This window comes from Sylvia atricapilla, chromosome 28 (assembly GCF_009819655.1).
Source record: "Sylvia atricapilla isolate bSylAtr1 chromosome 28, bSylAtr1.pri, whole genome shotgun sequence".
NCBI classification, from domain to species: Eukaryota; Metazoa; Chordata; class Aves; order Passeriformes; family Sylviidae; genus Sylvia; species Sylvia atricapilla.
The window spans coordinates 2,191,019-2,213,841 of record NC_089167.1 but is presented as its reverse complement, the minus strand read 5'-3'; the positions used below and the strand labels follow the sequence as shown (position 1 = coordinate 2,213,841).

Below are 22,823 nucleotides of genomic sequence, written 5' to 3'. Positions count from 1 at the left end.
AGCTGATAGGAAAAAAACAAAAAAAAAACCAAAAAAACCCCAACCAAACAAACAACAAAAATAACCAAACTTATAATATTTTATAATTTGGAAATAGTCTGGGTTCTGTGTGTGATGGTGTGAATTGTAACATCTGCATTGTCTCACCCTTCACACGAGTCTGAAAATGGAATAAAAGTCTTTAAAAGACCTCTCAGTTGCCCCATCTCTGGGTCAGAGAAGGGTTTGTCTCACCGTGTGGGACAGTGACAATAATAATGGGAACAAGCAGCAGTTTCAAGGCTGTTCCTGGGCTCCATCAGTGAATTTTGGAGCCTCTGGCTGGCAGAGGACTGGGACGTGCCCCAAGGCTCTCCTGGGTCAAGAGCAGAGTTTCACTAAGGTGAGCAGCCCCATTTGGCATCAGAGATGAAAAAAGAGGGGAATTGGCTCATCGAGGGTCACCCAGAAAACTGGGGCACAGCTCAAGGCCCTGATTCCATGGCTGTGGCTCCACCTTGCCTCAGAATCAGCTTCAGCCCCACTTTCATCCCTTCCAGCCCCTTTCCTTCCCTTCCAGCCCCTTTTCTCCTCTTCCAGCCCCTTTCCTTCCCCTCCAGCTTCTTTCCTTCCCTTCCAGCCACTTTCCTTACCCTCCATCTCCACTTTCCTTCCCTTCCAGCTTCTTTCCTTCCCTTCCAGCCCCACTTTCCTTACCCTCCAGCCCCTTTCCTCCTCTCCATCCCCTTTTCTCCCCTCCAGCCCCACTTTCTTCTTTTCCATCCCCACTTTTCTCCCCTCCAGCCTCTTTTCTCCCTTCCATCCCTACTTTCCTTCCCTTCCAGCCTTTTTTCTCCCCTCCAGCCCCACTTTCCTCTCTCCCTTTCCTCCCTCCTTTCCCAGGTGACCTCACAGCCCATCCCATCTGTCAGAGCTGGACCATCCCCTTGACGCCTCAACACCTGGGCTGAGCTACAGGTGAGAAACGCCTTTTTTTTTATTAATCAAAATAAATAAAAGAGCTGCCTAAAAAGTGAGGGCAGGAGAGCCCTGCCTGCCTCTGCTCTCCCCACTCCAGCTGCTCAGGGGTTTGTGTGAGCTGGAATTCCCAACCCATCAACCCCCATGGAACCAGTGGCAGAATTCACTGCAAAAGCAGCTGGGTCATGGTCCCAAGGGGCTTGTTGGGTTTTGTTTTTTTGTTTTTTTGTTTTTTTTGCTGTGAGATCTTAAAGTGACCAGCACTAGTTTAGCTTCTTGGTTTGTTGTTGTTTTGGTTAAAAATAAAAATAAAAAAAAAAAAAAAAAGGAAAGAAAATAAAGCTGAAGGGAGGATGTGAGAGTGTTAGAAAGCCAAAATAAAAGAAAAAAAAAAAAGGGAAAAAAAATATAGAGAATGAGGAGGTTGCTTGTGTAGCACGTACTGAGCTACTTTGAAAAATTCTGAGGCATCTAAATATCACAAGCACGATCCCTGCTGTGGGCAGCTGGATGTGTGAGTGCTTTGCCCGAGGGTGTCAAATCAAATATCCACTGCTGGTTGGTACAGTGCAGCACTCCCCCTGGGGACTCAGGGTGGAAAAAGAGGGAAGAGGGGAAAAAAATGGGAAAAAAAAAAGGTTTAAACACAACAAATGGAGGAAAAAAAACAACTTTAAGGCTGTCTGCTGTGGCTTTTTTTTTTTTCTTTTTTTTTTTTTTGTGGATTGTCATTGTGTTTCTTTGGAGAGAGGAGATGGGAAAGGAAAAGAACAGACAGGTCAATGCTGAGCCTTGTAAGACTCACCTGGAACCGTCTCATGTCTCGGGGGTTTCCTGCTGTTTTCAAGCAGTTCTGATTGCACTTGAGAAAAAATTTTAGGAAGAACCTGGAAAGATAAAGAAGCAACGTCACTTCTGTTAAGCAGAGCAAAAGGTGTTGTTTTATTCTGGTTTAAAATGGCCATGAGGTGATTGGCATGATGGTGATTCTGACAGGAATTTATCACAACACGAACAAACCAAACTCTAATAAACAGAATTTATAAAAAAAAATTAAACCCCAACAGGTAAAGGGGAAGCAGTGGGGCTGAAATCCACTGTGGTGAGAGTGAACGTAATTCCTCTGATCTGAGCCCTCTCCCTCTCTGCACTTTGACCACACAAATTTTAGTCTCTCCCTTTATCTCTCCTTCACGTTCAAGGTCTCTCTTTGGCTGTCTGGAGGGATTTTTTCCACAAAACAACACGGAAGGACGATGGTATTGTGGAAACCACAAAACCAACAGGGCAACTCAGAGGCAGATAAACCTTGGAAAGACCCTGGAATGTACAAAAAACCCAGGAGCAAACCCAGCTCAGGGAAGAACCTGATGAGGTCTCATCCAGATGATGGTGTTTGGATTTTTTCTTTTTTTTGTTTGGTTTTTTTGTTTTGGTTTGGTTTTTGGTTTTTGTTTTTTTTGGTTTTTTTTGTTTTTTTTAAATTATTATTATTATTTTTTCTGCTGAAGATTCAGTCACTAAAGCAGAGGAGCAGAACTGCCAATGGCCCAGATTATTCCTACCTCGAGTTTTGAGGATGGAGAAGGAAAACACAAGCTCCAAGTGAAACATGACAGCTCACGCTGCCCGAGCAGATAAGCCCATTAATATCCCACAAAGTTCTCCTGCCAATTATTTTTTGCCCTGTCACAGACACCCATCTTCGTATGGTTTATTATTCTGTAGAGTTTAGCTTGTCATGTACCCAAGTGGAATCTCCAGCCTCTTTGGTGACTCATCCCACGCTGCAAGGAGATTTTAGAGTTTAGGAATATTAAGCAGGAATTTTATTTTATTTTTTTTTTCCCCCTGAGCTACTCCACCAAATTTTTGTCTCACATCCACGGAGGAAAAGCAAATTTTGTCTCACATCGCCCTTTTTGTTTCCTGGTGGAATCTGGACATTTCAGAGGTAAAGAAACTGTGTGAAAAGCCACGGTTGTTGGATTTAGAGCAAAACAAACAAGTCTTCAAAATTCAGGCATAAGCAAGAAATTTTTTGGCATCCTCTGCTGCAAGTGAAAATATTCTCTGTGATTCCTCTTCCCATTGCTGTTTGTCAGACAAGACGGGTTGAACCGCAACAACTGTAATTAAAAAAATAAATCAAAGGCTTCGAGAGAGATTTAGAAGGAGAAAAAAGAGTGGGGCCACAAGAAAAAAATAAATAGCCGAAGAATTGATTTCGAATACAAAGAGCAAGTTATTTATTTATTTCTCTTGCTGAGTGCTTTCCTTAAAAAAAAAAAAAAAATCTGCTTTTGCAGTAAGTTAAAGTCCCAGGTGAGCCAGGCCTATTTCCCTTTCTGTTACTATGACAACGATTTTTTACCGCAGTCCCTAAGTCCCTTCAGAACTCACACATTCATGCCTTGAATTAGAACTTTAAAGGAGAAAGATGGATATTTCCTGGGTTTACCAACAACACCCTCCAAAGCAGCCCCAGCACAAGACAATAACACAGAAATCTGCTCTCCCTTGTTAGCGCCACTTTCCTCTGCGCTACTCCCACCACGAGATTTCTCCTCCATCTGCCCCAAAATACAAAGAAAAAGCCATGGGTTGGAGCCATTTGTGTCTTGCTCAAACAAATAAAACCCCCCCAAAAAAACCTCACCCACAGAAAAGACCCAAATCACGCCACAAAATCCACCCTGCAGGGGCCCCTTTTCAATCAAAATCTCCGATTTTTTAACTAATATTTCCTTAAACCTGTCAGAAATACAGCAGATATTTTTAAAAAATGTTCATTTTCTCGAGGTGAGAGTGTTATTTTCTCCACATTCCCTTCTCAGGTCTCCCTTCAGCAGGACATTGAGCCAACAGAGCCCTGGGCACCTCCGTGGCTCCCAAACTAAAAACCCTACAGAATTTCATGCCTCGGGAGCAGCACCGAATATATTTTATTAAGTTGGTCCTGTTGAGTCCAGGCTGAAACCTGGGAGTTTTTTAATATGGAATGTTTGGGGAGATTTTATCCCTAAAAGTGTTTTCAGGAGGAAAAATTCTCCTGCTCGCCGGCACCTTCGGAGATCCGCAGGAGAATGTGAACCAGCACAAATGTTACTCACAAATAAAACTCCTTTTTCCTCTTGCCCTCTTCTCACAAACATAAAAAAAAAAAAAGAAGAATATCTGCAGATATATTAACAGCTAATAAGTGATGTGCCTGTGCAGAGGAGAACTCCAGAATGGAACCAAACCATAAAATGGACCAAGGCAAGGAACTTTAACATTGAAAAATCAATAATTCTTCTGCAGGAGAACCACGACAATAAAAAAAAATAATCCACAAGTTGTTACTTCTAAGGAAATATAAAACAAATTAAGCAGGAAAATTGCCAGCTTTTAAAATATTTTTTTGTGATTTTTTAATGCTTGCAACCGTTTGATTGAGCGGAGAATAAATGATCAACGTGAACTGAAGAAGGAAGAAAATTAGCAGGGAAATGTGTCTGAGGGAGAACTTGCTGTGTCAGCTGGGCTGATTTTGGGAAGAGCACAGATCCTGGGGGACAGTGAGTGACACAGCCCTGAAAAGGCAGACACAGACAGGCAAAAAAAAAATTCTGAATATACATTTTAACAGCAAAATCCAGCAACAAACCCTGCAACACGAAAATCCCTTTTTTCCTTCTAAAGCTGCAGGAAATCGGGGTTCAGACCCCCAGCAAACACCAGCCAGCAGCACACGTGAAAAGGGAGCTGGATTCCAATTAAATCTGGGCTGATTGGTGCCGAGGGGGACGATGGCCATTAAATAAAAAAAAGAAACAAAACCCCAAATTTTCTCCTCTCCCTGAGCTGTGGCAGCGCTGAGCTCCAAACCCACAGAGGCTCAGCCTGGAGGTTTAATCCCAGAAATTTGGGGGATCCCACTGAGGGCTCTTAGAGCTGCCTTGAGTTTCTGGAATTGCTGAAATTTTCCTGCTTTACCACCAGAAAAAATTAAAAATTTCTTTGCTCACTTCACAAAGTGCTGGGTTTGTTTTTAGTACCTCAACGTCGTGGCAGAATTTATTTTTATTTTGCTAAGATGTTTGTGGGAGATCACTGGATAAGCTGCCCTGTGAAAAATTTCCCTCCGAATCACCCCAAAATTTAGATTTCATTTCATTTAGCTGCACACACACAGAGGGATTTTTATCTTTTTATTTTCCCAGTTGAACCGCATCTAATTTTTTTTTCCTCTTTTTCAGAGTTCCTCCAGTCAAATTTGAGCTGCGAGGGGGCACCTGAGTGAAATATTTTGTAGATTGATAAATATATACATATATTTATATATATACACACATATATCTATGTATATGTGTGTGTAAATTTTTATATATATTTTTTTTTTAAGAGGTTGCATCTGGGAAAGGCATTAATATTTATTGCAGCATTAGAATAAAAATGACTTGGGGGGAGAGCAAAGAGGAGGGAAGGTTTAGCACTAAATGAAGCTGATTTAGGGGTAACAGGAGAATTGCAGAAAGATTTTATTAATTTCTTTAAATGAGACACTTTAGCCAGTTTTTGGCCTTAACCTATATACACATCAAAAATAATGATAATTTTTAAAAAAACAGACTTATTAAAAATTTGATTTTGACGTTTCTTGGCCAATCTTTGGCCCGGCTAAGGACAGAATTAGGGGGGAGTTTAGCAACTCTGGCTCCAGCCAAGCAAAGGGACCTTGGCCCATCCTCTCAATATTTCAGGGTGCTGGGGGAAAACCTAAATTGAAATCTACATTTCAATAACTACTCCTGAAAACTCTGGCATTGCTTTGGAAAGGCTGATTGACTTAATGCACAGACATAAAATTAATTCAGATATAAGAACAGAGATTTCTGTTCCCGTCATCTCTCCCTGGTCCTTGCCCTCACTGGGTACAGACTGAGAGGTCTCCAAAATGCCATCTTAAATCTGCCTCCCTCTTTTTATATTTTAAAAATATATATTTTTAAAAGAAGTTACTATGCAAAAGAAGTCACTGCTCCTCCTGCTGGGAGTTCCCACCAAGCCCAGGAGTTCAGCTGGTGAATTAAATGCCCCTTTTCCCACTTCAGTACGAAGTCAGCTGCGTTATCTCAAATATTTTTTTGGCAATAAATATTTTTTAATAAATTTTTTTTTTGCTTCCTGAGCAATCCTTGCTGGGGAAACACCAGGAGAACTCCTGGCACAGCTGAGGGTGCAGGGGCTTCTCCAAGGCCATGGAGAAAGGGGGAGGACAAATTAAACCAGGTCTTGTTTAATTTAAAGTCAGGTAAACCCTGAAATACAGGGTTTTTGTCCTACTGTCCCACCTAAGCTCAAATCAGCAGGTTCTGTGCCTGGCTACAACTGGAACCTTTGTTCCACACCTTCTGAGGATGTTTGTCCACCTCAGATGAGTGAGAAGAATCAAATTGACCTCAATCAAATCCTGCTGGAGTCAGAAAAATCTTCCTGGTGACTTCAGCACGAGCCCCGAAGCTCAGTCCCATGTACAGCAGAAGGTGTAATTTTAAAGAAAAAAAAAATCAATTAATAATTTTTATCCCCCATCTACATTTTATGCTTCATTAAAACATGAGTACAGAATCAAGAGGTCCAACATTGGCTGTATGTTGGACACACCTAAAATTCTGGATACGCCAAAAAAATTCTCCCTTGTAAAGCAAAAAAATTCTGGCTTTTTGGGGTTGCTGTGGAATTTGGAGTTGTGGCCTCAGTCGTTTTTTGGCATGAGAACATGCTGACCATCCAGATAATTCTGATTATCCTCACCAGCAAATCCTGTGACCGCAACATCTAATGGAAATATAAAATATGGAGTAATTCTGATTAAATAATTCAGCGCTTCCAAAAAGTCACAGAGGGAGCAACAAAAAAAAAACCCCAACAAAACCCAGAAGTTGTTATTATGAGCATCAGTTAAACAATATTAAATTTAAATATACAGTGTTATTATTGCAGTCAGGGCCTGACTCCAGCTCCCTGGATCAGGTCAGATCCTTCCCTGTGTGTCTTGGCATGGAACTTCAGAGAAGAGTGTGACAAATGACCCTTCCCAGTGCCCCACACAACCTCAAATTCCTCCCTTCCAAAAGGGCCAAAGTTTCGAATCAATTAGTTGCATTTATTTGATATCACCGTCCCGATTTTAATGAATCTCACAGCAGAAGGCTTCTCTGTAATCTGGATATTTATCTCTGGAGTCATTTCAATCTGTGGTGTCAGGGTGTGTTATTAGGGAGCTGAGGAGAAGATTTCCCTTTATTTTTTATTATTTTTTGCAGCAGTTACAGCCAGAGTGGGATCAGGCAGGGCACAAAGGCGCTTTAAATGAACGTACACCTTGCACCGTGTGAGGGATGAGTGGGGTTATTGCAGTGAGCCTGAGCATTTGTGTGATGCTCCACAAACAGCAGCTAATTAATCTTCACAAAACTCCTGTGCATAAAGTGTGAACCCAGTTTAACAAACGTGAAAACCAACATATGTAGGTCAGGAGACTTCTCTGAGTCTGTCAGAGATTCGCTGGGAGGGGAGGCAGCAGGAGTCAGAGGATGAGATCCCAAGCCCAGGCCAGGAGGAGTTGGCTGCTCATTTGTCACTTGGGGCTTTTTTTATTCATAGAAGGACTCCAGTTGCACAAAAAATCCCAACCAATCAACAACAACAACAACAACAAAAAAAAAACCCTGACAAAATACACAACTAAAAACACACAAAAACCCCAAACCAACCAAAAACCCCAATAAAACACACAACTAAAACCACACACAGAAAACCCCAACCAACCAACAAGAAAAATCCAACAAAAAGCACAATTAAAAACACACAAAAACCCCAAACTAACCAAAATCCCTGACAAAACACGCAACTAAAACCACACACACAAACCCCTGACCAACCAACTAGAAAAATCCAACAAAAAAAACACAACTAAAAATGCACTCAAAAACCCCAACCCAACCAACCAAAAAACCCAACAAAATACACAATTAAAAACACCCACATGAACCCCAAACCAATCAAAAACCCCAACAAAATACACAACTAAAACCACACACACAAACCCCCAACCAAACAACAAGAAAAATCCAACAAAATACAATTAAAAACACCCACACGAACCCCAAACCAATCAAAAAAACTCAACAAAACATACAACTAAAAAGACAAACAAAATCCCCAACCCAAACAAACAAAAAAATCTAACAAAATACACCACTAAAAACACACTCAAAAAACCCAACTCAACCAACAAAATACACAACTGAAACTACACACACAAAATCCCCAAACCAAACAACAAAACAAAAACCCCAACAAAAAAAAACACAACTAAAAACACACACACAAAAAAAAACCCCAAACCAACAAAAAAAACCCCCACAAGTGATCAAGCCAGAAAGCAGATTAACACTTGTTATTCCTACCCCAAACAAAATCTTCATTTCCTGATGGGACAAACCAGAAATTTTTCTCCCTCTCCTTTACCTCAATTAAAAGTAATTTCTTCAGCCTGGTTAGACTTTTTTCTAAGCGAATTTTCTTGCAGTCACTCACTCCAGTTTAGATTTTAGGTTTAAAGTTTAAGTTTTGATGTGGGAACGTTATTTAGGGCCCAATTCCTGAAATGCCACCTGGGGGAAAGCAAATGTATCTGATTTCCTCTGGCCCTGAGTTCACAAAAAGCCAATGTTGGAAATAGGTGTGAAAAAGGCAGAAAAACGGGGTTAGGGAGTCAGCTAAGGGAGCTGACCAACTTAAAAATCAACTTTAAAACTAGAGCAAGGCAGAACCCATCTTAAAACTTCCACTAATTGTATTTTTTTTTTGCTATGACAAGATGTCCTGCTCACACTTGGGTGGGTAACACACTCTACAATGGATTCAAGAAGACGTGAGGTGAAAATATTCTGTATTTCAAATGGATCAAGGTTTGGGTTTTGTTTTTTTTTTTTTTAATAGAAAGACTCCAGTTGCACAAAAACCCCAACCAACCAAATTAAAAAACCCCAACAAAATAAACAACTAAAAACACACACGCAAAAACCCCAAACAAACAAAAAACCCCAAAGATCATTGAACACAAGTCTCCAGCAATGGATCAATCTCCAACTCTCAATCCTTTCCCTCAGCCACAGAACAATTCCTCCTCAAATATCCCCTCTCTCTGGAACAACATATTTCTCTCCATCTTTTCTCTAGTGGGTTTAAAAAGCTTCATTTCGAACCAACAATAACCAGATATAAACCTGCAGCGTGTCACCCAACCTCCAAATGCATCAGGAAACTTGGTATCTTTTTTTAAATTTATTTATTTTCCTGCGGATTTTTCTATAGGTTTTGCAGTTTCCATCTCTGAAGCAGATTGTGTCGCCCTCGTGCAGAGCAGGGACCCCCCCCAAACCCCCCAAAAAGTTCAGTTCACACTCTTTGGGGTAAATAAAGGCTTTTTCTGTTGAAAAATGATTCCATTTTCGAGAAAAAAGGGCTGAGGGAGAGTGCCCTGCCAGGTACCCAGGCAGTCGTTCTCAGTGCTCAATGTGTTTATTTCCCATGGCCACATTTGCTAGGGGAGAAAGAAAGGAAAAAAAAAAAAGAAACCCAACCCAAAATCTCCAAGGAAAACCTCCTTGTTTGTGCACTCTGATGAAAACCTGACACCATTAATGAAAATAATAATTGAACTCTATGGGCTCGAATTGAAAATGAAACACAACACTAACAGCGTGTTTGTAATTGCAATTGTTCTCCAAAAAAGTCTTTGGAGGACTCTTTGCAATTGGAGCAGCTTCCCCTTCATCCTTTGGGCTTTCCCCTTTCCTCCCACACCAAAAAACTTCCCAGTAACTTCCAAGACAATGGTTAAAAAGCTGATTTCTCCTGTAAGAGCCATATTATTCATGGCATTTGGCACGGGGCCCAAATGCCAGAGCATAATCCAAAGCGGATAGGCAGGGAGGTAATAGAGGAGAGGATTGGGCTGATGGGCTGTTGAAAGGGACCTTCAGATAATATTCCCTGGTTTATCACGGGGGCTCTGGGCTCCAACTGTGCTGGGCACGTCCTGAAATTGGTATTGGGGAGGGGAGGCACAAAGGACAGCAGGGAGGGAAGGATTTTTTTGTGAATCTCAGGGATGGGGAAGTCAAGGCGCAGGGAAATTCAAATTCAGATTCAAATTCAGTGCCATCACACAGAGCCAGTTGCTTTTCCACTGAGAGGAATGACAGACTCGTCTTCACAAACAAACTCTGGGTCTGCTGGTGGATAAAACCAGCGCTGAGAGAGAAAAGAAACAATGGGAAGGATTCCACTGATTGATGGATGGATGGAAAAAGAAGATATTTGCCTTTACAAACAAACTGTGGGTTGGCTGATAAATGAAATTGGATATTGAAAGGTGAAATAAACAATGGGGAAAACCCATAAATTCCATAGGAATTAAAAATTAAAAGGGGAGTTAGACATTAAAGAGGAATTTCAGGTATTGGGCACTCTGGGAAGTCTGTGACTCTCAAGTGCCTCAGCCAGTGGGGAAAGAGAGAGGGAAATGGGGCTGGGAAATTGGGATAAACAGGAGGATGCATCCTCCAAAACTGGAGAGACCCCGGGGGAAATGCCCCATGGCCTCTCCCTTTATTGGGATAAAGTCACAGGACTCCTCTGAATCCTTTTTGGACACAAACCTCTGTGTTCGGGGATTAATTTTCCTAACACCAGGCACAAATCATCCCATTCCTGCAAGTCCACGAGTGGGATTTTACTGGTTCTCTTCAAAAGCGGCACAAATTTCATAGAGCTCATTGGCTCCAGAGGTGACATCCAGCAGGGTTTGGAAAACCCAGCCCAATTCTTGTCCTTTACGCTCCTGCCAGCCCCAGCAGAGCACACAGGGTTTGGAGCTGGGCTGTGTCACCCGGCACAGGCCCAAGGATGCTCTGCAGCCCTGCTCAAATCCAGTCATTTCTGGGATCACTCAGAGCTCCACACAGATGTAAATTTACCTCCAGATCCTTTTTGCCAACCCTGCAGGTGCCAGGCAGGCTGACAGAGGTGTGAAACGAGCACAGACCTCAATCCCCTTTTGTATTTTTCCTTTCTCTTGTGGCTCTTCCATCCTCCCAGCCCACCTCTGTCCCAAAGCTCAGCCTGCTGAGCCATGCTAGGCTGAGCAGTGAGCACCAGTGACACCAGTGGCCTCTCTCTGCTGGCTCTGCTGGTTTTTACTGTCGCTGCCAGATGGCAGAGCCCGGCACACAAAAACTCCCCACCCCTGCAGTCCATGCAGAACTCAGAAATAACTTCCCAGGCGCTCCAGGAGATCACAGGGCTGCCCTGATGTGAGCATCAGGGATGGAAGCAAGGTTAGGCTCCCATTTTCCACTTGCCAGGGTGGATATCACTCAGCTCAGAGCTCCCCACTCGTTTGTGGATGTCCCCAAACTGGGTTTTGTGCGGAATAAACCCGCATATATTTGCTAAAGAGGCAGATTTACATCCCTGCAGCTCAGGAGCCACGTTCTGCCTCCTCCTCCCTTCTCCGGGGCTATTCAGAGGGTGGATTTGCACCCATTGTACTTCTGGGGCTGGGCACAGATGACCTTGAATCGGAGCGCTGGTGGAACATTCTATCCCTGTGACAGATTTATGGATTGGCAGATAGGGGTGCATTCAGAGCATTCCTTCCCTAAGACAGGACAGCATCCAATGTTTGTTAGCATCATTAAACTAAAACTGACTTTTCACCTGCTCCCATACCATATGCAGCTGCAAATTTTTAAATTAAACTATGAAGCCATGCATAAATTTACATACATTACAGACTAGCCTCTCCATTTAACATGCAAATGTACTCCAATGTTTCAGAACACCTTCTGTCGCTAATTAATTTGCTGAATTATAATTAGACTAATCCTGCATAATTAATAAGCACAGATTTTTTTTTAATTTCTAAGCAGCTTGATGAGATCATTCACTTCCTTCTATAAACTGCTAAGTAACTGTTAAAAAAAATCTGGAAAGAACATATGTGAAAAGGTATGTTTGATGTCGCATACAAATTCAAACTAGCGGGCACGCTTCAAGAAAGTCAAGATTAATCGAGGTGTGTGCTTGAAGAGACCATCAGCACATTATTTTCAGGGGCACGGACCAAGATTTTCTGTGTCTGGTTTATTCTTTTTTTTTTTTTTTTTCTCCTTGGTTTTTCCCCCTCGGACCTTCCAAGATCAGGGAGGGAGCAGGGCAGGATGACAGAGGCTGGTGTAGGATCAGGAGAAAGCTCTGATGCCACCCCACGCTGCCTCTGAACCCCTCACCCTGGACATGCTGGGTTGTGGAGCAGCTCCTTTGATGGGATTTGGAATTGTTTTCATCCCGCCTGCCAAAACCAACCCGGAGAGCGTTGGAGAGAAACAATTAAGTGCTATTAGCACCGGAGTCATTCTCTGCTGATTAAAATGAAGGGTTGTGCTTTCATGTTGGAGAGCTGGGCTGCAGAGAAGGGCACGTGCCAGAGCAGGTTTAAAGGGGCTGGGTTAGAGGCCACAAAGTGATGCACAAAGAACCCTCCAGCTTCAAACAGCCCAGCCTTAAGAGCTGAAATAGAAATCTCTGAAAATATCTTTCTGAAATAATCAGGCAGGGGAAGAGGGAGACCCAAAACATCACGGGGTGTTGGGCAAACGAGGGTGCCCGCAATAATGTGATTATTTTATTTACAGACATTGGCGGGAGCCTCGCTGCCTGTATTTATTCACCGACTTTGGGATGGAGAATTTAATCTCTAGTGCCTGTAGATTTCCCCTCAGTCCTCAAATTCAGCATTGCCCTGTGTTTGCCTCAACAGTGAGCAAGCAAAATCTCTGACAAGACCTGCTGAATCCCAACGAAGGAAACAAGAAAAACAATAATTCTTCTCTGAGGAAATTGCTGAACCACTTCGAGTCTTTGAGTGTGGCTTGTCTGCTCCCAACAATGCCTGAAACATCCTCATCAGGCACTTCTGCCTGAAGTTTCTGTTATTTTTTATGAACTTGGACCAGTGCCCTTCCTCAGATAAATATATCATTTAAATTGACCTGGGTTCTGCATAAGCAGAACACATAAAAGCTTAAACAGGACAAGTTCTTGGCACTGTGTGCCAACCAAGCCTCTTTCTAGTATTTCCTACTGGACAGTCCATAGGAAATCACTCTTTTTTTTTAAATAAAAATCAAACCAAACAACTTTTTGGCCCAAGGAAGACAGGAAATTATTCCGCTGTGCTTGAACTCGTCAGAACCCCCTCAGAGCAGAAAGTTGCTTTGAATGGCACGTGTTGAACAAAGGTCTCTCTTTGGGGTGAGAAATATCATCTTGAAATTAAAAATACAGAAAAAGTTGCACTCCTGGAATCCTGCCCACCCCCAAAGCACAGCAATATCATGAAATCACCACGGGACTGAACATGGAACAGCTCTAACAATTTCGTGTTATAAATTAACAGACAGCCCAAATAGATGTTGTTTTCTTAATAGCCACTGGACACATCACCAGGTGACAAAGGGAGTTAAAGAAGAACAAAGAAAACATCTCTCTGCCTCGTCCATCTCCATTTCTTCCCTTCCAACAGCCCAGCTCAGCAGACAGAAAAGATGTAATGAGTTTAAAAAAAAAAATCAAATCGGGATTAGTCTGTATTTTTTCCCTCTGTGTTTCTGCCTGCACTTACTGTGTTTTTTTTTTTTTTTTTTCTTTTTTAAATCATGGAAGAATTGGCCCAAAGATATATAGGTCACATGGCTGAGGCAGAAATAGAATCTCTATCTCCAGAGCCATGGCTCTGGTACACGAGCAAGTCCCTGACATTCTTTAAAGCTATTCCAGTTTTGTCAGAAGAAGAGATTTTGCAGCCACAGCATGAGGCCCAACCCCGAGTCTCAACACCTAAATCTCTCAGATTTCTGATTCCCAGGGTTTCCCAGAGTTTTTGTTTTTGGTTTTGTTTTTTTTTTGGCCATGGAATCTGCCACGTTCTGTGGCTCTGCATCTCCCTGAGGGGAATTGCAGGAGGCAGAACACTGGGGACAGTTTGGGACAAGTTGAGTGACCAACCTTTCTATCCTCACCCAGTTTCTGACTGCACAACCCCACCCAGAGATGGGCAAAGACCCCAAATCCCCAAGAGCCCCCCAAAGAGCCCACCCAGAGCTGGTCATTGCCACTCCATGGGGGTTGTTTGGGGCTGGTTTTGATTTCTGCAAGGCTCTGCCTCGTGAGCACACTAATGAGCTCGTGTGAGGGCTCCAGATGCTTCCAAACACATTCTTCACCCACTTCAAATCCTGATATTCCCCCCTAGTTTGGGGACATCCCAGGGACTGAGGTTGGTCACAAAAATCAGAGATGAGGCTCTGCCAAGAGCCTGGCAGAGATAGAGCTGGACCCAAACCCACACTGAACTGAGCTTGAGAGACTTCCCAGGGAGAAAATCCAGCCCACGTTATCTCTTGGAGATGTCCAACATATTTCCTTGTTGAACACACACGGATTGTGTGTTTTCTGTGCGGGCACACACGAGAGCACACATAGCCAGCTGACAGTTGGCTTCCTGATTGGAAAATCCTCCTGTTTGGATGCCTTAAATGACAAGGTACAGCTCCAGATGCATCATCACAACATGCTCTCTACTGAAAGAAAAAAGGGTCTCTTGGCACTCCCCAACTTTAGAACTTCCTGCCCACATCCCTGGTGCATCCAGAGCCTGATGTGTGCAGTGAATTTTGGATGTTTTTTCTCCCCCCTCTGCCCCTTTCCCAAGTTCTACCTCAGCCATAATTCCCAGAGAAAAAGTTACTCGAGCGCCTGCAACATTTGCTGGGTGTTTTCTTCATTTATCTAATCCAGATGTTTAGGTTTTAAATAATTGAGGAGCTGCTATGGCAAATAGACATCAAGGAAGGCTAATGGGAGTGGTGCTGTCATCAGGGAGAACCTTGTCGGATGAGACCCTGGCTGAGGGCTCAGTCCCTGCAGTGTCAGGATGGGTTAGGGCAAGGAAAGAGTGCAGCTTGCTGGAAAACATCAGCTCAGCGCAAATCCCTGACACTCAGAGAGATGCTGAGCAAGGTTTGACACCAAACTGCACAGAGCTCGTCAGGGAAAATGGATCCTTTGCTCTTGTAGGAGATTCTGTTTCTTCAGACATTTTGATTTTTAAAAAGAAATTAAAAAAAAAAAAAAAAAAAAAAAAAAAAAAAGGTGATATTCCCGTTTCTCCACTTTGTAGAGCCTCTCACTGAGCTCATCGAGGAGCAGCGGTGGTTTTGAGGCTCCCAAATGAAATGTTGCTGTTGTTGTTTGACTTAAGCCTAAGCAGGGGTTTTTTTGGGGTTTTTTTGGTTTGGTTGTGGTTTTTTTTTTTTTTTTTTTTTTTTTTTTTTTTTTTTTTTTTAATTTAAGGTTTCAGGATTGCCAGTGAAACTTCCAGTCCGAGGGAATGTGGGTTCTCAAAGCACTGGAAGTCTGCTGCCCTGATTTTTGCATCTGTTGTTAAACTCTCATTTAGTTTTAATTAGAGCCTCCTAAAACCCAACCTTAACTTGAGTGAAGTCACGTCAGTGCAAGAGGAAGGAACACAATGTGCAGGTCTGAGGCAGCTTTGATAAATTGATTTTTAAAAATCACCTCTTAAATTCCACTGCTGTACCTGAGGATGGTGACAGCCTCGTGATGGCTGAACTTTCTGCTGTTTCTTACAGGTTTTTTTTCCCCCTGATTTTCTCAAATACTCTCAGCTATGTAAAGTCACGCAGAAATTGTTAAGTTGTAATGATGTGGAGCAGGTAAAGGCTTTTCTCCATGAAATCAGCTCCTGTCTATTCCCTCCCCACTCCATTGCACAACTGAGTTTCCCCCCAATGTGCAGAAAGATTTCAATGACTCCACATCATGATGTAATCCCTTGTAAAGGCTCCTTTGGAGCCTTTGTTAGGAAGCATCTCCTGGAATATCTGTGGAACAGCAATTTTACAGGAGTTATGGTCCACTGGGCCCAAAATCCATCTTAAAAGGAGCCAGCAGGAGAGGGGAAAATGCTCCATAAAAGACCAGAAGATTTTCAAAGGTGTTTTTTTTTTTTTTTTTGCTACCAAGAAAATGAACTCTGTAAAGTTTCTTCATGCCTGAGTGTACAATTCCAGCTCTGGTGAAAGCTGTGAGCTCAAACAGCCCCAAAAGCCCCAGCCTGAGTTGGGTTTGTGCTGGGAGCACCAGGAGATGCTCCTGAAGGGGCTCCATGGGAAGTTGTGCATAATTTTTTAGTAGGACAATTACAGCAACATTTGCCTTGTGAGGCCTTACAGCCAAAAATTCAGTTCAATGCAGAGATTTAGTGTTTAAGTGACTTTACAGACATTATTTTGGCAAAAATGTGTTTTCTTGGGGACCCAGAAGCAAAACCTTACATCTCTTTGTAGAAGATGAGGATTTACTCTAGATTAAAAAAAAGATTTGCACATCTCAATACTTGTCCTACAAGGATGTGCCACAGCTCTGAAGCACTTGGGATTTAAATCACTCCTAAGAAATCATCAAACCAAGGAATGCCAAGGCAGAAATTCTGATCTCTGCCAGGCCACTTAAAAAGTTTTAGACAATTAATCAGTTCCTCTAATAATCGATCTCAAATCCCTCCTTTCCCCAGTCCTTTTTTTCCTCTCTACCTTCCACCAAAAAAAAAAATTATTGAACAGTTTCAGTCTAAATTCTGGTTTTGAAATAATTCAGTGGATGCCAACATAATTTTTTATTGCTTAATTAGACTACCAATTTGGAGGACAGCTTAGGAAAACGTTCACTACAATTCTTGAAATGAGGCATTAGAAACCATTTAATCTGTCCCACATAATTACTTTGTACTTATCCATTAGCAAGTAAAATATTAGGGGGGGAAAAGTGTCTTTTACACACAACAGAGCATTTCTTTCTAATAAAATAAAAGCCTGCTCGTTTTCTTTCCACCTTGACTAAGCTCATATTCCTGAGCACCTGAGCAAAAATAATAGGGCAGTTATTATGCTTGGCACCGTTTGTGTTGGAGCTTAGCAAAGGACAAAAGTCTGGGGGAAAAAAAAGGTGAAATTGTTTTTTTTTCTACATGGTTTTTTCCTCTCCCATTCCCTGCCATGGTTTGGTTTGGCTCCCTGGGCTGGTCACACTTGGGGACTTGTGAACATCTTTCAGTGACAGGAATTCTTTTCGCTACAAGACTCTCCAAAACCTTTAAAGAGGGATCAGGGCCTGGCTGTCCCAGCAGTTATAAAAAGAGCAGGAGACAGAACAGTCCCTTTCCTGAGCCTCTGAGGATCCAACAAAGAGGGGAAATCAGCTTTAAAACCTCGCCTGGATCCAGCAGAAGTTTTGTTTTACCAGTGGCTGCTCCCGCCTCGGAGTGTCTGAAGTGGGAGGCGAAGCTGACAATAAGAACTGATCCAAACCTGTGACTCTGCTGTTAATAAACCCTCCTGCTCTGTCTGAGCCAATCCTCCTCCCACCATGAGTATTTTGTTCCTTTTCTGGGTGGGAGGGTGATTTTCATTTTCCTGTAGCTTCCTGCTCGAGCTAAACTTGGGGATTAAATGTTCCAAACTCTGCCTGTCACAGCCTCTGTGTGACTCTCCCCAATTAATTTGTTTGGTTTGTTTTTATCGTGGCTGTTTACAAGAGCCAGCCCTGCTCTGACAAACACAACCACTCCAGCTCCATTCCTTACTAAAAGCAGGAATTCTGTGATGATTAAATCTTAATATCCCGCTGCAGTCGGAGTTGTACCTGCAAACTCCACGCCCTGCACACACCATCACCCCAAACTTTGCTCATTATCCTCATTAATCATAGCAAAACCACAGATCCCACCACAGCACAGCAGCAGAGAGAAGAGAATATAAGGGCATTTATGGTTTAGAGACTTTGTAACAGGAATTTTTGGACAACTTTTTGACAAAACCCTGCCCAGACTCGGATGGTCCAGCAGCCCTCAGGACTCCCTTGGGGACAGCAAAGTTTGTGTTGTTCTTACCCTTCCAGGTGCATTTTATGGTCAAAGAGATGCTGCCTTCCAAACCTTGCCCTCTTTGGCCAAGCTGAACTTCTGAACAGACAGAAAATGATCCTCCAGTGGGGGAAAAATGAGATAAAACTCGGGCAAGAGGAACTTTAAAAGTGACAGGTAACAACCCCGGCGTTCACTGCAGACCCAGGACTGCCAGCTCAGGGGAGGAACAGACCAGTGTGCACAACCCTCCTGATGAAAGCTGAAGAAAAATGACACCAATAAATGAATGGGAGGGCATTTGGGGGGTTTTTAGGTCCCCTGACAGGCTGTGCACACGCGAGTGAGACACTGCAGATGGCTCACACTGAACCACGCTCTGCTCGTCTCCAGTGTCATCAGCTCAGGGCTGCCCTTTCATCTGCAGTTCAGGCTCAGGAGCTGGGGAACTTCAGTTTCCAGAGAGTTCATCTTTAAAATCTCCAAAAAAATAATCTACTGCAGTCCTTGGCATGCCCCAGCATTGCCCACATCCCTCTGAGTCTGGCCTGGGGCTGCACAAATGCCCAGAGGTTTTCCATCCTGTGCTCAATTTGAGACATCTTCAGGTGAGCCTCTTTCTTACCAAGGGCTGCTCACCAGCCTCACCAGCGCCTTCCATTTAAAATCCAGCATTTCCACGTGCTTTTTCCCAATATTTTCTTGGCTGTCACCAAAAGAGTTTTGTTTTCTTACCCCAAGACCCTGAATTTTGGTGAGTGTGCATGTGCAGAGAGAGGCATAAATCATCCCAAACTGCTGCTGTAATAAATGTGGACAAATGAATAAAATTTGTCACCAGCCCCGTATCACCATCAACGTTTTTGTTTAGCTCCATTTCTTCCAATTTGAAAACAGTTCAATACCCCCTTTTACCTGCAAGTAGCAGCACTTAATAAACAGTGATGGATGCTTTTTATTCCCTTTTTTTTCCCCCCTCCTCACCCCCTTCCTCCCATTCCAGGCTTTCCTGTGTCTTTTACAAGGGGATTGTTTAGCTTGGGGGAGATGTAGATCCTCCATCCTTCTTGCATTGACATGCATCCCTCAAGGAATGACGACCATATTTAATTCATAACCCCCCTTGGCTACACAAACATACAACTTCCCATCAATTAGGCAACACAGAGACGCTGTTAAAAATCAATGAGCTTATTATTAAATATATTTTCTTTTCGTGTCACAATAATGGTTATTGCCGCTGTATTGTTAGGGCTGGGATGTCAGCTGGTTGAGCTGCTCTAAAAAATATATATATAAAATAAATAAAAGGGGGTTGATTGGTTTTTGATCAGCTGGGGTAATATCAGAGACTGTCAGGACAGTCACTGGTGGATAAAGGTGATAAAAAAAGTGACCAAATAGATGTTTTCTTGAATAAAAATCATCTGGTGTGAGTGGAACACAGCAGAGGCTGAGTATTTACCTGATTTTCATGGCTGTACACAGATTTCTGTCAGCACAAGGCCCTGAGCATCCATCACAGCCCATCAAAGCACGGCCAGGCTGGTATTTGTGTTCTCACCGTGGTGTGTTTATGGGGAATTATTGGGATATTTTGACACATGCCACTACTGAGGGAGCTCCCTGCCTACAACAGAGATGTAAAGTCTGTGCCAGCTCATGCAAAGGTTAAAAAAAAAATTACACACACGCAAAAAAAACCCACCCCACAGTGCACAGATTTTGGCAAGTGCATCAGATGCTGTCTGGCCACAGCTGATCTGAAGCGAGTCCCCTGTAATTACGGGAGAAGGTGGAACAGGTTTCCTGCTAATTGGAAAATTCTGCAAATGGCACCACTGAAGTAAATTGACAGTCGTTAGAATATTAGCAAAATGAGGGAACTGATTAGGAAAGAGCTCAGATGTGGATTTCTGGTTTGGAGGGGGTTTTGGGGGGTGTTTTTTTAGATTTTAAATAGTGCCTGAATCTACCAACAAATTGATAATAAAAGCTGGACTTAATAATGACAGCTGTTATTTGACCTGGATGCAAATAGATTTGTGCAAATATGCATTCATACATGTACAGCCACTACACACACATTTATTAAGTGTATAAACACACTATTCCTGTCACTTTTCTCACGTGAAGACAAATACACAAAATGTTTGCTAACTTTCTTTTTAGAAAAAAACCCACTGATTTTCCCTAAATATTTGCACTTAGCAGGGGAAAAAAGCTGCACTTCAGGACCCCAGCAAGAGGCAGGTCCTAATGAAACCACAATCACTCCATGCTCCAAACCTTACAAGGGAATTGTTCACATCCTTAAATCTTTTGCTGGTTTGTTCTGAGGGTAAATCAGATTTCCCACTGTAAAAGTGCTCTTGATTGACAGCTGGGGGAGAATTCCAGTAGCAAACTTCTCTTTGTGTTGGAGTTGGGGCTGCTCAGGAAGCACCAAGTGGGATTTGGCCGTGACTTTGGCCATCCATCAACGCCCCTGGTGTTTGTATTCCTGATTTTCCACCACCAGGACCAAGGGGAGAGCAGAATTTTGGGGGGAAATGAGATATTCTAATTAGAGACACTCGTACAAACGCCATCAAACCCACCCAGCTCTCTGTCCCTTTCTCAGGAGTCTCCTGCTCCTTTCCCTTCAATCCTGGGTTTAGTTTCAAAACAACCTCCAAGGACCTGAGCCTCCTCTGAGGTTTTTTGGGAGCTCTGTCTCTCTTTGCTGAGGGCTTGTGCTGGCTCTGGATCCTCCCTCTGCTCACTGAGAGCCCACATTTCACAGAACCCCACACTGCTTTCACCTGGAAGGACCTTGAGGATCATCTTTTCCAACCCCCAGTTCCTGTCAGCTCCACAAAGAGATGCTCAGTTGGCTTTGAGGGAAGGAGGATGTCTCTGGATTATTATTTTTTTTCCTTTTTAACAAACCCATTTATCCTCCCTTCTTGGAAAATATTCCAAGAGGCACTAATACAACTTAGCCAGAAATTCCAGAAAGGAATTCTTATAAAGTCCTTCCAATCTAAATTTAATTTTAATTTGAAAATCAGATGCTATCAGTAGATTTGCTATTTTTCTTTATTTTTTTTTTTTTCAAACAATCCAACAGAATTATGGAATAAAACCACAACTGACTGTGAAATCCTACAGACAATCCAATAAAACTCCACGCTGTGGTTTCATTAAGACTTTTCCTCATAACAACCACCTCAAATTTTTTTACTAATCCAAACCAGTGCAGACTATGCATTTCTGTTACGAGTTTGAGATTACTTTATTCATCCCAGTGATGCCATAAACCTAATAAAACCCTCAGCCTGGGAGATTATATCCCAGGAAGAACCAAAATAACTACAGAGTATTCTCCATACCTAACACACTCTAACCTTGAATTGATTTCAGCTATAACATTTTCAGACTTCAGAGATCTCTCTTTAATGTAGCCCTTCTTCCTGTTGCTTAAACATTTATAACGTTTTATTTCCTTCTGTGTGATTTTTAGGGTAGGTTTGGTGTCTCTTATTGCACTTCACTGTTCGGGGGTTTGTTCCTCTACCTGTGTGTCAGCCAATAACAGAAATGTTTAGACCTTAACACACAACTTAAAACAATAAAATAGGCCAGAACTGAACAAAGAACGAGGATTTGTAGGCCAGATCCAGAGTTAATTTAAATAACCACGTGTTTGGGCTTGGGGAACCTCAGCTCGACCTCCAGCCTGAGACACGATGGTTTATGGAGCAATTCCAGCAGAATAAAATCACTTTTTATCCTGTTAAAATTCTACAGGACTTTTGCAGCATGATTTTTTTAATTTATTTTTTTTTTCAGGACATTTTTGCTCGATATGATTAGCAGAGAACCTCCTGTTTGCATTTCAGGCATCCCCCGTTCATTTTCAAGTATTTATTTAAACAAATCTCTCAACCCAAACACTGCCAGCTCTGGTCTCCTCGTGGTGTTCCCTGAATGAGAACACACAGAAATTCCCAGCCCCTGGTGCTGTTCTGGCCACTTCAGCCACCCAAATCCTGCCCCAGAGCCAATCCCAACCCTTGGGCTGATCCTCATCAGCTGCTGTGGGTTTTGGATCAGCTCTTTGGGTGCCAAAAATCCAGTGGAACATTTCTCACAGGAGCAGATCTGCTGCTGCTGCTCCTGGGGAAAGCCAAGGCACAGTGGAAGCACATAGGATTCTTTAAAAAAAAAAAAAACAGGAGGAAGGATAGGAATAAAGAGGTTTTATGGCCTAGTCCATGATTTTCCTTCCTATTAGTGTGGATGTTGAATGCTCTGTCCCAGATTCCTCAGAAGGAATTCTCAGTAGAGAGACACAAAGATCTTCAATTTGTTGTCAGTCCTAGGAGTAGGTGGGCTTTGACACCTTTTAGAGGGATAACCAGACTCCTCTGCACGCACACCAGGTTTTTCTCCCTCACCCTTGCAGTTCTTTTGCTTCGTTTCCCATTTTTGGTGTTCTCACTTTCTTAGTTTTCCTTCATCCCGGCAACGAAACAAAAGAAGTGAGGTTGGGGAGAAAGGAAGAGGAAGAAGAGAAATCCTACTCAAAATTTTAAAATGTAAAAAATTAAAAAAAAAAAAATTTGAAAAAGTCAACCCAAACACTCTGTGCCAAATACAGTTAAAGGTGGTTGAGGAGAGGATGAGAGAGAAAAAAAAAAATCAAGTCACTCTCAATCAAGTGTCACACCTTTAAATAGTGGTTAAATCTTTGCATTATGCAGCTCATCCCTTTTACAACACGGGGTTCCCGTGGAGAATTCCCTGTTTACACTGG

The 22,823-nt window shown here is 42.6% G+C and overlaps 1 protein-coding gene across 1 annotated transcript in view; it reads right to left on the bottom strand.

Moving 5' to 3' along the window:
- The window catches only part of EBF2 (EBF transcription factor 2), a 122,867-nt gene that overhangs the window by 31,374 nt on the left and 68,670 nt on the right, over positions 1-22,823 (bottom strand). The window contains exon 7 of the mRNA XM_066337356.1: positions 1,766-1,847. Within this exon, the coding sequence (XP_066193453.1) occupies positions 1,766-1,847 (82 nt within the window). The remainder of the gene's footprint in view (positions 1-1,765; positions 1,848-22,823) is intronic.